Source organism: Mustela erminea, chromosome 7 (genome assembly GCF_009829155.1).
Source record: "Mustela erminea isolate mMusErm1 chromosome 7, mMusErm1.Pri, whole genome shotgun sequence".
NCBI classification, from domain to species: domain Eukaryota; kingdom Metazoa; phylum Chordata; class Mammalia; order Carnivora; family Mustelidae; genus Mustela; species Mustela erminea.
The window spans coordinates 101,939,559-101,955,758 of NC_045620.1; the positions used below are offsets into that span (position 1 = coordinate 101,939,559).

A 16,200-nucleotide genomic window follows, 5' to 3' on the forward strand; every position below is an offset into this window, starting at 1 on the left:
TGCTCAATAGGGAGCCTGCTTCCCCCTCTCCCTTTGCCTGCCTCTCTGCCTACTTGTGCTCTCTGTGTGTCAAATAAATAAATAATAAAATCTTAAAAAAAAAAAAGCTGGTTTGGGGGCACCTGGGTGGCTCTGTCAGTTAAGCACCCAACTCTTGATCTCAGCATCATGAACTGAAGTCCTGTGTCAGGCTCCAAACCCAACAAACAAATAAAAATAATAAAAAATAAAACAGCTGGTATTTGGAGGTACGTGGGATTTCCGTTTTGCTTTTTTTGTTGTTTTTTGAGAAAGAGAGTGTGAGAGGCAGGGTGAAGTGGGGGGTGGGGGGCAGGCAGAGGGAGAGGGTGACTCTTAAGCAGGCTGGCTCAATGCCCAGCCCAGAGACGGATATGGGGCTCCATGCTAGATCTCATGACCCTGAGATCATAACCTGAGCCAAAATCAAGAGAAAATCCCTAACCAACTGAGCCACCCGGGCGTCCCTTGTATTATTTCTTATAACTGTGTGTCAAACTAAAGTATCTTAAAGTAAAAAGTTTATTTTAAAAAATGATTGGCTAAAAAATTAAAGAAATTTAAAATGGTCGGCAATTTTTAAAGCAAAAAAAAAAAAAAAACCAACGACAATGGGACGCCTGGGTGGCTCAGTTGGTTAAGCAGCTGCCTTCGGCTCAGGTCATGATCCCAGCGTCCTGGGATCGAGTCCCACATCGGGCTCCTTGCTCGGCAGGGAGCCTGCTTCTCCCTCTGCCTCTGCCTGCCATTCTGTCTGCCTGTGCTCGCTCGCGCTCTCTCTGATAAAAAAAAAAAAAAAAAAAAAAAAAATAACGACAAAATAATACTCAAGCACTATTAAGATATGAGAGCAAATATGAACTAATTATTGTACCGTATCATTATTGTGAGATAAAGTACTATATGAAACTCATTAAAAACAACATGCAAAGATCTTTCCTGTCTTGTTTATTTAAAAAAAAAAAAAATTACTCTTGATAGTCTTCACTTAGTGGGAGAAAGCCCATACTAAAAGGAAGAAATCAGTCTTAAATAATACATGGCTATCCATTCTTTGGCTCACCTCCGAATTGTCCATGGCTGCTTTCAAGACATTGGAGTGCGCATTGACAGCCTGCACCGCGGCATTCTGAGCGATAATGGCCTGTTGAGTGATGTGAGCAGTTTGGCTCAGAGCATCTTCTAAGCTCCTGGCTACAGCTGAAATACAAAGAACAGTAAAAAACAAATCCCTCCCTGCTAAATAACTTTACTGTAAACTTCCCTGCTTCTCCTACTGAGTCTTCCTTTGCATATCCTCAAAAATGTAAAAAACAAAAACAGATTTAGAGAATCATTTCATTTGCAAGTATGGCAAAATGTTAGTAATTACTAAATCTGGTGGTCAGACATATGGGGGTTCATTACACTATTTTTGCTTTTATATACAACTGAATTTTTTCAAAATAAAAAGTATTTTGGTTTTTTTGTTTGTTTTGTTTTCTCCAAGACAAAAAATTGCTTAAAGAAGGCTAGCATATACCTCAATGGGAGGAACAAGTTTAAGGCACTGTTAGCCCCTTACAGCTACTAGAGGCTATAAATTTAGCATAACCATCAGCATTGTTCAGTTTAAAGAATGGTCCCATAGATCCACAGGGAAAAAGAGATGCCCATTTCACCTCAGCATGAAGGGATACTCACAGCAGCTTATATCACCAAGATATAAGGAGATAACAGACAAACAAGAGAAAGAAAAGGATAAGGAAATAAGGCAACAAAAAAGAAACAGTGGTTTGGAAAGGACAGTGTTTTCTGTAAAAGAAGTCAAGAAACAAACAGATACCACGATGCAAGAGGCTACAACCTACTAAAATCGTATCTCTACATGCTGCTTCAGGAAACAAAAAGAAACCTAATTAAAAATAAATAAATAAAGCAAGGGATGACTCCAGATATAATACTAAAATGGCAAAATGATCATCTGAAGAAAGCAAGCCAGTGAGAAGACTAATTTATCACATATCAGATAATTTTAAAAGGGAAAATATATTTGGCAGGTAAAACAAAAACAGAAGGTGATTCTGAGCAAAAGCAGCATAAGCTAGAGATGAACAAATGGAACCTAGGAACCACCTGCGGTACCCATGCAACAAAGATCAAAGAGAAAGGTGATGAGAAAATACCACACCATGAATGTGAGACTGAGGTTCACCTGAAGACACACGGGGTATGAAGAGAGGGGTACAAAGGAAAAAAGAGGCAGAGAGGGAACGTGTATGAGTTAAGGGGGGCAGGGAGAGCCTGGGGGGAGACCCCCCGCCCCCACACATGAGAGCACAGCTAACAGTAAACCACTTCACAGTGGCCCATAGGCTCAAAGTCTTCTTCAGGTCTATTCACTGTACTCTGGAATCTTCTTTCTCCCTCCCTTTCTTTCTTTCTTCTTTTGTTTTGGCTATTCAGCTGTAGGAGTTCCATATATATTTTGGGTATTAACCCCTTATCAGACTTAAGGTTTTCAAATGGTCTCTCCTATTCCGCACAGTGCCTTTTTGTTTCGTTAGTTGTTTCTTTTGCTATACAAAAGCTTTTTTAGTTTGATGTGGTTCCACTTGTTGATTTTGGGTTTGTTTTTTTTTTTTTAAGATTTTATATTTGAGAAAGAGAGAGAGAAAGACAGAGAGAACACAAGCACGGGGTAGGGGTGGGGCGGGAAGCAGACTCCCTGCAGAGCAGGAGTCCGATGTGGGACTCAGTATTATGACCTGAACGGAAGGCAGACACTTAACCAACCGAGCCACCAAGGTTGCCCCTGGTGTTTTGATTCTCAATAAGAATTACAAACACAGGGGTGCCTGGGTGGCTCAGTGGGTTAAAGCCTCTGGCTTCGGCTCAGGTCATGATCCCAGGGTCCTGAAATTGAGCCCCACATTGGGCTCTCTGCTTAGCGGGGAGCCTGCTTTCTCCTCTCTCACTCTCTGTCTGCCTCTCTGCCTACTTGTGATTTGTCAAATAAATAAATAAAATCTTTAAAAAAAAAAAAAAAAAAAGAATTACAAACACAGGGGTGCCTGGGTGGCTCAGTGGGTTAAGCCCCTGCCTTCAGCTCAGGTCATGATCTCCGAGTACCGGGATCAAGCACCGTGTCGGGCTCTCTGCTCAGTGGGGAGCCTGCTTCCTCCTCTCTTTCTGCCTGCTTCTCTGCCTACTTATGATCTCTCTGTCAAATAAATTTTAAAAATCTTAAAAAAAAAAAAGGGGGGGGGAGAGAGATTTAAGAATTACAAACACATACATTTTAAAAGTAAAGCCTGAGAGAAAACTAAGAGGTGATAGAAAAAATTCTTAAAATTTTCACTTTGCCCAAAATGAAAGATAAGAACTGGATCCAAAAAAAAGGGGTGGGGGATAATTACAAAACAGCAGACATCATTCTCTTAAATGTACAAATTCACGGCATCTACATTATAAAAGGTGAAAAGTGAAAAATAAAAACATGAATAAAAAATTGATCTTGATGGATGCCTGGGTGGCTCAGTGGGTTAAGCCTCTGCCTTTGGCTCAGGTCATGATCTCAGGGTCCTGGGATCGAGTCCCGCATTGGGCTCTCTGCTCAGCGGGGAGCCTGCTTCACCCCTCCCCTGCCTGCCTCTCTGCCTACTTGTGATCTCTCTCTGACTGTCAAATAAATAAATAAAATCTTTGAAAAAAAAAAACTATAAAGAACTGCCATAAGACTTTAAAATAAACACCTCTCAGTCCAGCAAAAAGCTACATATCCCCTACTTCCACAAACATCTTTATACTGCCCAGTACAATAAATGATGTGCCCTACACCTTGTTTAAGACAAGAAAAAGACATTTTTAGATATATCTCTTTTAAAAACCATCAAAAAGTTTAACATAAAATCAAAACTTGAAAGGGAATATGCTTCAGTTAGCTGGAAACCAGCCATGTGTAGAACATTTCACCACCTTCCATCAGATAAGGGGGCTATTAGACAGAGTCCAAAGGCTGGTAATAAACCACAGCAGGTGCCATTTTGACCTATACAAATAAATTTATGAATTAAACAATTAAAAGGCTTTCAGGGAAGTTGCCAAAACATAAACAACTTCTGTTCCACAGAAAACGAAGAATCTTTAGCATAAACCCTAATAAACATAAATGGATTAAGTATAAGTATTATTTGAAATTTTCTCCAACTATACACTAAGAACAGCCTTTGTTACCCAGGTACAACAAGGTTAAATGGAAAGAAAACAAATGATGAAATAAAGGTGGTACACAGACAAATGCCACTAAAGAAACCAAACTAGCTGATGGATCAGAAACGTGTGCCGACGGCTGAAGAAGACAGCAACTGATGGAGATGACGCAGAGTGCTTAAGAAGCCTTCTGGTTTACATACACTCAATCTTAACTTGTTCTTGCTTTTCCTGCTGTGCAAGGCGAGCTGCAACTTCTTCGGGTGGTCGCTCCCGTACAGAAGTTGAGGATGCTTCCTCTTGCAGCAAAAGTAAATAAGAGGAAATCAAATTTCAGCACAGAATTTCAACAGCTCAGAGGGAAATAAAAACACCATCATGTGTACTTGCCAGTTCTATCAACTGAAGGCATTTTTGTCATTAGGATTCTAAAACGACATCACCAGTCAATGATTCCAACATGAAGAAATAAGGGATCAGCTCTTAAACCTCTTGCTTTCAGAGATTTATTCAGACTCTAAAAAGTTTTAAAAAATTCCCTAAGCCAGTCTGCGAATAAAACCAGTATAAGCAGTTACTTACATACTGTCTGGAGGTTGCCTAGGCATTAAAGAGTTCTGATGGACAAATCATTTACAAATCCACAAATATAAATAAACTACCTGAAGCTGCAGGCTTGGGCTGCCCTTCACCAATTCCAGGGTGCTCAGTTTTTATAGATTCCTCATGCTGAACCGCAGGGGCTGGGACTGATGGTGTATCACCTGCTGCAGAAATAATTTGAGCTGCCTCTGTAGGTCCTACAAATATATGTTACTCATGGTATTTGTAATCTCCTGGGTTAACACAGAAGAACACAGGAATCTACTACAACTAGCACCCACTTCACATCTGCCTCCTTACAGACACAAATGCAGGTGCTGCCACTACTCAAACAGGCAAGGAGACTACGGCCCAGTCCCCCAGAGACACAAACCCACACAAGATGGACAAGAGGGGAAATGCACAAGAGATCCCACTTGCATTTTAAGCACCATGGTTCTCAGGCAGGGCTTCTAGTAACATACTAAATGGTATTAAATATTAACATATGGGAAGTGGCCGGAAGATTTACATAACATGGAAAAGGAAAAACAGACCTGTAATGAAGAAGGTAAACAAAACAAAGTAATCAAAAGATATTTTTTAACTGCTTTGAACAGTGTAGAGATGATAGAAGAGGTGTGAGCAAGAACAGTATGACAGTTTTAAACACAAAAGAAGAAAGGAAGGCTGGAAAAAATCAAGAGCTTATAAACAAGTGCTGGGAAAGAAAATAATTAATTCAAGAGGTAAAACAGAGGAAAAGAGAGGAACATAACAGAGAAAAAAATTAAATAAACTGAAAGTCTCATTTAAAAGATGAAGCTGGATTACTGCAAGGCCTATTACCTGGTCTCCCTGCTCTGCTCTTGGTCTCTTTATCTACTCTCTGCAATAGCCACTGATCTTATTAAAATAAAAATCAGGTATCAATCCCTTGGCTCAGAACCCTCCTAACACCTTCCCATCTCACTCAGAATATGAAGCAAAATGCTTATAACGGCCTTGAAAGCCTGCCGCAATAGGCTTCCTGCTTCCTCCTGACCTCGTTTTCTACTGTTCTTCCACTCCTGCTTCATGTGCTCCTTATTAGTTAAATATACTAGGCCTTAGCACGAGCTAATCCCTCTGCTTGATGCTTTTCTCCCACCAGCCTTGTAGACCTGCCTTAATCCCTCATCGCTTTCTAGTCTTTGCTCAGATGATACTTTCCTTACTCCCTCTGTTTTAAATTGCAATATTCCCCCCAACACATCACTTCTGACATCCTATATATTTTACATATTATTTATGTATGATCTTCCTCCCCTTATCCCACTAAGAAATATTTGCAGAGTTTGTGCTTTTTTTTTTTACTATTTTGTTCATTGCTATAGCCCCAGTGCCTAGAATGTGCCTACTATGTTTGGCAGATAGTAGACAATCAATGAATATTTGCTGAATGAAAGAAAGTCAAGAGGTTTAATCAAGGAGAAACACAGAAGTTGAAATGTTTACTGAGCAGGTTAGAGTTAGGTAAGTGTCATAAATTGGGACAGAATTACTGGCAAATCATGAATTGGGGAAAAAAACTCCCCAGACCACAGCTATATCACTGAGAAGAGAAGAGAAAAGCTGAGAGTCAGGGGTAAAATATAAAGAAAAAGTGTTGGAGTCAAGACAATTCTTGCCATTATCCTCACTGAATAGCTATTCACAATAAAGTTACTCCATATCCCACTCAACTCCTAAAAGGAGTGTCAAATGATAGGTGTAAACACTTCTTTCCTGGTAAGAACTAGGGACCGGAAGAGTGCTTCCTGAGGTAGGAGCCCCCTCTTGACCCTGGGTACAAATTCATTAAAACAATCTATTTATCTATAATTTTTAAAAAACTGATTCTAAGTATAGGTACCTGTTGTTAAAGCTGGAGTGTCTCCCTTCTGTTTTTGGAGTTGTGAGGCAGGCTGTTTAGATTCTTTCATTACCTCTGATACACTGGAGATTTTTAGTGGACCAGATTGAATCTTGGAAATAAAAAACACATAACACTTCAGATATAATACTGTTGGTTTTTTTTTAAAGGCAGCACAGAATAACTTGTATTATTTCAAAAGTCAAGTACCTCAGGCTTTTCATATAAAGTTAACACTTCACAGTATTACATATTTTATTAATCACAGTAAGGTAAGGTAAGTCTTCATTTTAGAAAAATGCAACCCAAAAACTTCATGCCAAATGACTGGCCCAATTTTCATAGTACCAAAGGCTTCTCTTAGGGCAACTAATAAAGTATATGTTGCAGAGCCTTCCCTTTTAACACCATTTCTTCTATATATACAACATTGAGAGCACCATTTCCATCTGCTTCTTAAATCCAATTTTGTTGCCTTGTATATATATTCAGTTAGAAACAAATAATTTTCAGAGGCTCTGAGTAAAACCAAATGTTAGCTTTGTTTCCTTAATCTCCCAGATTCATGCAACCGTACACTGAAAAACAGGATCCTATTGTAATGCCTGATTTTCTCTTTCTCAGTTACCACCTGCCTTAAGTTTAAGACCCTGTTCATTAAAGGACTGTCGTTATAATGCGCTGGCAAAAATTACTAAGTAACAGAAATATTTTCATTTACCACCTGTGATGTGCCATTTTTTTGCCAGAATGGTAATGGAATTCAGATATCTCAAAGACTACTCAAATATAAGAGCAATAATTTTGAACTTTGTCACTATCAGAAATTAGAAATGTGATTTTCTTTTAGTAAAATTTTATCATTTAAATCATGAAATACATGCTCCTTATAACATGCAAAATAATATCAAGACATATTAATGGTTTTATTTTGCTTCTTTACTGCTTTTTTCCTTTCCAGCACTCAGAGGGTAACCACTGCCAATAGCGTGAAATCTATCCTTCCATCCCTGAGCATAAGCTCAGGAATATACACATATACAACTTTTCAATTTTTTAAACAAAACAAAATAAGGTTGGTTATATTATACAAATTACCACGTAACTCAGTTCTTGGTTTTATTTTCATTTAATAATCTATCATGGACATTCTCTTCAGATCAAGCAATGATTTTTAGTTCCATAACATTCTAATTTAATTATATATCTTAATGTATCTGCAAACCCTAAAATTTTATCAATTACTCTCCTATGTTTGGAAAACAAGCTTGTTTCCTGCTTTTTTCATTGTTAAACATCCTTGTCCAGAGTGCCTGGGTGACTCAGTCCATTAAGCATCTGCCTTCGGCTCAGGTCATGATCCCAGGGGCTTGGGAAAGAGTCCCTCATACAGTTCCTTGCTCAGCCAGGAGCCTGTATCTCCCTCTGCCTGCCATTCCCCCTACTTGTGCATGCATGCTCTCCCTCTCTGACAAATAAATAAATAAAATCTTAAAAAAAAAAAAATTTCCATGCAACTGGAAAGCACTGCAGTGGTATCTGTAGCATAGTCTGCCAAAAGAAGAAGTGCTAGGTCAAAAAGGTTATATATTTTTAGCAGCTACTAACAAATCGCTTTAGCATAAGGTTCTACCAACTCACACTCTCTCAATAAATGTGTGTGTTATGTGTGTCTGTGTATAAATAAGACCTATTTCCAGACTAAGTTTTTCTATTCTAATTTCTAATCCTGTGTTAAAACCTTACCGTTCTATTAAAGTATGATTATAATAAAGTCAATTATCTGGGAAAAAAGTGTCCTCTGACTCCTCCCTAACCCAACACAGTTTTGAAATGTGCTTGGCTAGTTTAGTACATTATTTATCCTTTCATATGAATTTAAAAATCATCTTATCTGATTCCTCAACCTCTAAAAAAAATTCATTAGAATTCTTATTAGGTGTATGTGTAAATGGTATGGGTGTGTTGGGGGTGTGTGTGTCAGTGTCTGTGTATACAAATGTCATTTCTGTCAAATATATACAAATTTAAGGGAAATTTAAGAGAAATGCATATATTTGAGAAAAATGACATTTTTATGATATTAACTCCTATCCAGAACATAGTATTTATCTCCGTTTAGGCAGGTCTTATTCCATGTCCATCAAAAAGATTTTAAGTTTATCCTCTCTCAGTATTTATTATCTTGTGCATAAATAATCATGTTGGCTCCAAAACGATTATCATGAAATAAAATGCACAGTTTCTAAAAGCAACAAGTTGGTAACAATGCACAAGAGTAGAGAATGAATAAATGGTAAAAATTAAAAAACAAAAACACTAACTACTACTGTAATCCAGAGATAAGAAAATACACTTTGGTGTATGCAGTGAAGGATATAGGTCTTGAAGAGAACATTAGTAGGCAAAAGAAAAGAAGCCGCTCGCAAAGGGAAAAGTTGTGCAAGTTGAAGCGATCTTTGATTAGCTCTCTGCTTTAACACAGGCACTTGAAACAGTGTCTGGTATATAGTAATCAACTTGACTGACATTTGCTGAATAAATGAATGGAAAGCACAAGGCATATTTATAAAGTAAACTGACACGAAGCTAAGGATTTATGTGCAGAACCATTTAGAGATAAGGCTGGAAAGGTAAACAAAGAGCCAGACTGCCAAGCTGTGTTAAATGTCAACCTATAAACCAGCAAAAACCATAAACTACAGAATAAGTAACAAACAGCTAGCTTCTAGGCTAACCTTTAACCACCCCTGGCTTTACTCTCTTCATGCAGAACATGAAACAATGTCTAAAGTCTCTGTTGTCAGTCTTTCAAATAATAATAAATATATAAAAATCAATGATAAGTGGTATCATGAAAATATCATAAAAATGTGATAGCACTTATTTTAGAAGATTCTCTGGTATTGATATGAGGATAGCCTAGATTATGGTAGAAGAAGAGATCTCAGGGGCAGAGACTGGGAGGAAAGTCTTGGCGGGGGCAGGAAGAAACAGGTCTAGTTTGGATACAAAGTGATAGAGGTCAGAAATGGGATGACAGTTGTAATGCAAGAAAAAAATAGGGGCGCCTGGGTGGCTAAGTGAGTTAAAGCCTTTGCCTTCGGCTCAGATCATGATCCCAGGGTCCTGGGATCGAGCCCTGGATCAGGCTCTCTGCTCAGCAGGGAGCCTGCTCCCCCTACCCCTGTGCATGTCTCTCTGCTTACTTGTAACCTCTGTCTGTCAAATAAATAAATCAAATCTTTAAAAAAAATAATAAACATCGGAGATTAAAAAAGATATGGTTGCTAACAAAATATAGGCAACTATGAAGGTGAATCTAAGAATTCTAACCTAACTATGTGACAGCATGATACTATCTGTAACACAAAAAGAGCAAAGCAGAAAATTTAACTTTTGAGGTGGTACAGTATGGACCTGCCAAGTAATCCAAGGGGGAATGTTCAACAGGATAGCTGAAGTAGAATGAGAAAAGGCCATGACTCTGAGAGAGATAAACACGTAATCTATAAAGAATGACACTTGAAGTCAGGTCAAGCAAGAAAAGAACACTACTCTCAACTGTCAGCTTTACTCCATGCTCCTAGAATTGTTCTCAGCTCTGTCTCCTGGGTCATGTAGGCTAAAACAGACCCAAGATTTTAGAATGAATCCACAGAATTCCGTTCCTTGACTAATGAAGCTACAAAATGGTTTCTCTTGGCCAGCACAGACATTTTAAAGTTCATATGGAAGAATAAATGATGTGGAAGACTATTCTGAAAAAGCATGACAGAGTAAGGGGAAGGTGTTACAGGACACTTGCTTTTCTAAGTATTAAGGCTGTTATAGGACTGACCTCTAGACTATGCTAGCTACTAGAGAAAAGAAGTCCACCCAATTTTTAAGAAAGTACTGATCAGCCATGTCCAGCCTCACAGCATAAAGAAATATCCAAGACCAAATCAGCAAAAATCCAAGCTCTCCTCTGTAAATTTTTTTTCAAGGGGTTTGTTTGAATGAACAATTATTTAAGATGTTTGAAAATTTTTTAGGCCTGGGGGGCGGGGGGGTAGGTTCAAACTCTGAATATGTACAACGTTCCAGAAATATCAGAAGGTATTTCCGTCAACCGATCAGTAAGTAGCTGAAAATTCTGTGACTCTTGTTTTGTGGTCTAGAAAAGCCACTACTAACTATACCGCCGTGGATTCTGTGTCATGACCATTCTATGCTTACGTTTTTAGTGCTGTAAGTCAGAACCTGAGAGCTGCAAGAGTGTAAGCTGCCACAACCATCCTCCATCCACAGGACAGCCACAGTTACCTCTGCCCAAAAAGCCTCTTCCATTTACCCTCATGTGCCACGCAATCATTCTATGCAGGGGGTAGTAAATGAGAACACTTAACTTGGAAGGGATTAAAATCCAATTCTACAAATTAATGTTAAAGGAAACTAGTAAACACTTATCTGGCCAAGTTCTACTGAATTATAAAATGTTTTCAAGATGAAAACAACCTGCTTTTACTAGTCCATAGGAAAAACTGAAATATTGTTTAAAACTCTTACCGGCTTCTTTGGCAATGGAACAGGATAAGGTGGGGAACCAAGAACCATCTCAAAGAGTTTGTCTGAGTAAGGTATGGTTTTCTCTACACTTTCCCGGAAATGGGAATCCCATTTAGCATACAGGATAGTGCCACCAATACCTCCACCAACAAATAAAAGGCCAGCACCAGCAATTTTGCCAGGAGACAACCTAAGTGAAAGAAATAGGAAACACATTCATACTTCTTGCCTCTCCCAAACCTACTTCCTTAGACCAATGTAAGAATCTCAAAGACCCCTAAACTCTACCCATCTACTGCTGACTCAGATGACAGCAGCCAAGTTTATTATTACAGCTGCACATCACCTTTCCTTCATTTGCTTTAAAACAGGTTTGCAACAGAAAACAACATTTACGTACGGATAACTAGATTTTTTTAAGTACAGTAATATCTAGAATAGGAAGAATGAAGTAATCTACATTGTAACAGTTAAAATTCAAGATGTTCACAATCATGAGATTTCCCCTGAATCCAAAAAAAGCAGCATCACTTTATTTTAATTAAAATATAACGTATTATTTGCTTCAAGGGTCAGGTCTGTGAATCATCAGGCTTACACACTTCACAGCACTCACCAGAGCACATACCCTCCCCAATGTCCATAACCCAACCTCCCTATCCCTACCCCCTCACCCCCCCCAGCAACCCTCAGTTTGTTTCCTGAGATTAAGAGTCTCTGATGGTTTGTCTCCCTCCCGATCCCATCTTGTTTTATTTTTCCTTTCCTACCCACCAAACCCCCGACCCTGCCTCTCAAATTCCCCATATCAATCACTAACTTTTAAAGTTCCTCTCCCCTTAATAAAACATTTCTGTGAATAAAACAAAATAAACCCTTTACAAAAGAAAGACAATAAAAATATCAGATAAAACAAATACTTTTAAAATTACAATATGCTGGGGTGCTCAGTGGGTTAAAGCCTCTGCTTCGGCTCAGGTCATGATCCCGGAATCCTGGGATCGAGCCCCGCATCGGGTTCTCTGCTCAGCAGGGAGCCTGCTTCCTCCTCTCTCTCTGCCTGCCTCTCTGCCTACCTGTCTGTCAAATAAATAAATAAAATCTTTATAAAAAAAATTACAATATGCTGAGCTCTGGATATAAATCTATTGGCCACAGAACGGAAGACAGCACATGAGGGAGGGAGGTTGTCTACCTTGTATGCCATCTAAATACAAAAGAACCAAAAGGAGCATCATAACAGATTTTTACCTACAAATAAATAATGCTCCAAATATTAGAGCAAAGCTCCAGTGTTTGTACCCCTTAACAAAAAAGATTTTAAACAGCTATTCCACATTCATGGAAAACAGATACACAAATGTCTCTTTACACACAGTTAAAATCCCATTTACAGGGAGACACACCACATACCTAGAACCGCCTGAAGTAGAATATCTACGGCACGGTCGTAATGGACGGAGGACAAACTTCCCACAGAGACAACTCTAGAGAGGAAGGAGAAAACATCACAACCAATGAAGAAGGAATCTGGAAAGCTTTTAGGGTTGTAACTCAGGTGTAATATTTTTATTACACATGTCTTTGTTAAACAAAAAATTATTTTTAGAAATCAATTTACCATGGAACACTCTTACAGGCCCTTAACAATGACGCTTCCAGTACCCCAAGGCTCGTATAAGATTATTTTTAAGATTAAAAAAATGATTATCAGATTATGATCAATCAGCACTTTAAAGTGTTATGTACACTAATTATTTCTTGGATATGACTGGAATTTGCCATATGCTTTTTCAATTGGCAAGAAAAAAATAAAACAAAAGTATAAAATATCTATTTTTACTTGGTAAGCTTAATTTAGACATCTGAAAAATCACCCACAGGAAACACTGCATGGTAGGATGTGTATAAATCCACTCGGGAGAGATCCAATCTTAGCTTAACTTATCTAGAAAACCAAATTTCCCATCTGTAAGATAACTATGGGACCAGCCAGTCATTTCCTAGCAGCAGTCATTTAAATCTAAAAGTTCATCTTGGGGAGCACCTGGGTGGCTCAGTCAGTTAAGTGGCTGTCTTCAGCTCAGGTCATGATCTCAGGGTCCTAGGAGAAAATCTTAAAAAGTAAATAAATAAATAAAAGTTAATCTTGGTTTGCCTTAAACTAAAAGTCAAAACTTTTTTTAAAAGATTTTGTTTATTTGAAAGAGAGCATGAGCTGGGGGGTGCAGGGGGTGGGGGGAGGCAGAGGCAGAGGGAGAAGCAGACCCCTCGCTGAGCAGGGAGCCTGGACTGGATCCTAGGATCCTGAGATCATGACCAGAGCTGAAGTCAGACATCTAACTAATCGAGCCACTCAGATACCCCAAAAGTCAAAATTTTTAAGACAAAAATTTTAACATTATAAATGCTCGAATAAATACTTACCTCCATATAACTAGTCCATTTACTCAAATGGACTATTTGCTTAGGATCCTAGGATCCTAAGCAAATAATCAAACCAATACTTTGAAATTTGTTTTAATCAAAGTAAAGCACATAATGCAAATGTTTCTTAACAGTATGTGAATCCCTTAAATAAAACAAATGAACACCTACAGAAATACTACAGGGGAAGGTTTTGATAAACTCAAAGTCATCCACAGCAACTGATCTGAAATTTCAAATTTATCCCACCAATATCTTTCTTTATACCAACTAGAAAATCAAACTGCAACAAGACAAGAGGGAAAAAAAAATGCATTCTCTGGGTTCCCTGATAAAACTGCATTCAAAGAATATCAGAAAAACACAAATTTCCTTTTAGAAATAATTTCAAAGAAACCTGATCATAGGATCAAAGGCCACATAAAATTACCCTAGAATTAATTACATTTGCAATTTATGCCTAAAGGTAAACATTAATAGCAACACATTTAGGGAAAAAAAAAAACGTAAGTTAGATATTTTACAACACGTAAAGAAGCTACAGTTGGTATTTTAAAAGCATTTTGATCCTATGTGTAGAATTCTCAACATCTTTCAACTATATTTAACAGAAAAGCATGTCTTCCTACTGTTCTGTAAAGTTGGTTAAAGGACATTTTAAACAGAACTGCAACTACTTTTGTAAGTCAACATCTCCATTTTGTTGACTTGGAAATTATTAGGAAACCATTAAAGTTGTATTTAAGATTCCATACTTTCATAGGTACAAAGAAGTATTCAAGTTAAAAATTAAGGGGCGCCTGGGTGGCTCAGTGGGTTAAAGCCTCTGCCTTTGGCTCAGGTCATGACCCCAGGGTCCTGGGATCGAGCCCCGTATTGGGCTCTCTGCTCAGCAGGGAGCCTGCTTCCCGCGCGCCACCCCCCCCCAACCTCTCTCTCTGCCTGCCTCTCTGCCTAGTGATCTCTGTCTGTCAAATAAATAAATATAATAATAAAAAAAGATTAAGACACTGTTCACAGTGGATAACTGCTAACTGGAACATCAAGCAGCAAACATTAATAGTGGAAAACCGAACCTAGGAAGTACAAAACCATATTAATGCTATAACTCAAAAATATTTTATTTCACATCAGTATTTATTTTTTAACCTGTTTCTTTTTCCATCTTCTACTTTGCTTTATCTTGACCCTCATCCCTCCCTTGACAAAATATATCTGATGTGACTGTTAAGTTTATAGTTCCTAGTACGAAGAAAATTAAAACATAAAATTTAAAATAAAAATTCAAAAGATTTAGTTGCATATAGTGGTCTCCCTCACAACTTCTGTCCCTCAGCCACTCAGATCCCCTTCTCTCCATAAGCAACTAATGCTATCAGTTTCTTGTATATCCAGAGATATTTTGTGAGAGAATTCCCAAAACTCCCCTTAACAACGAATACCACAATATACACCCAGTTCTGAAGTTCATTCAACAATATGTATTTGTGATCCTTCTGTATCAGTAAACGAACTCGTCCTAGAGGGTTTTACGGAGATTCATTATTCCACTGTATGGATGTTATTTAATGTACTTAACCAGCCCCCTTTTGATGGAAAGTAAGATTCAGTCTAAATTCTTGTTATAATAAGTACTGCTGTCTGGGAAATATACATCATTTTAGGTTAATTCTGGTAAAATTTGCAATTTTGATAAATATTGCCCAAGTAGTCAAAAAGTTTGCTAGTAATGTATATTTTCTCACAGCATGCCAAACACGTTCAGTACAGTCTTAATCACGATCTCCTTTATTATGACTCAGTATCTTTTCATGTATTTATGATGTTATTTCCCTTTCTATGAACGATTAGACAGTATCCTTGACCACTTTCATTATTTACTTTTATATTTATTATTGCTACTCATATAAACTCTTTTTCTAAAATAAAATAAAGGGTCGCCTGCATGGCCTAGTCAGTTAAGTATCTGCCTTCAGCTCAGGCATGATCCCAGGGTCCTGGGATCGATTTCCATATCAGGCTCCTTGCTCAGCAGGAAGCCTGCTTTTCCCTCTGCCTGTGGCTCCCCCTGCTTGTACACACACACACTCTCTGTCTCTCTGGTAATTAATAAAACAAAACTGTTTAGTGAATGTTTCCCTACACCCAGTTTCACTTTTTTTTTTTTAATTTTTTTTTTATTTTATTTATTTGGCAGACAGAGATCACAAGTAGGCAGAGAGGCAGGCAGAGAGGGGGAAGCAGGCTCCCCGCTGAGCAGAGAGGCAGATGCAGGGCTCCATCCCAGGGTCCTGGGATCATGACCTGAGCCAAAGGCAGAGGCTTCAACCCACCAACCCACCCAGGCGCCCCTACTTTTTTTTAGTATAGGTGACACAAAATGTTACATTAGTTTCATATATACAACACAGTGATTCAACAGCTCTGTGCTCTGTGTTATATGCTATGCTCACCCCAAGTGCAGTTACAATCTGTCATAAGACGCTATTATAATATCAATGACTATATTCCCTATATTGTACTTTTTATTCCTGTGT

The 16,200-nt window shown here is 38.3% G+C and overlaps 1 protein-coding gene across 5 annotated transcripts in view; it reads right to left on the reverse strand.

Moving 5' to 3' along the window:
* The window catches only part of IMMT (inner membrane mitochondrial protein), a 43,953-nt gene that overhangs the window by 14,044 nt on the left and 13,709 nt on the right, over positions 1–16,200 (reverse strand). Inside the window, exons 2-7 of one of the 5 annotated variants that reach the window (XM_032352671.1) lie at positions 12,650–12,723; positions 11,237–11,426; positions 6,686–6,797; positions 4,872–5,009; positions 4,413–4,508; positions 1,082–1,218 (exon numbers count right to left, since the gene is read on the reverse strand). In XM_032352671.1, the coding sequence (XP_032208562.1) occupies positions 1,082–1,218; positions 4,413–4,508; positions 4,872–5,009; positions 6,686–6,797; positions 11,237–11,426; positions 12,650–12,723 (747 nt within the window). The remainder of the gene's footprint in view (positions 1–1,081; positions 1,219–4,412; positions 4,509–4,871; positions 5,010–6,685; positions 6,798–11,236; positions 11,427–12,649; positions 12,724–16,200) is intronic. The other 4 variants (XM_032352668.1, XM_032352667.1, XM_032352669.1 and 1 more) reach the window with 4 other exon arrangements.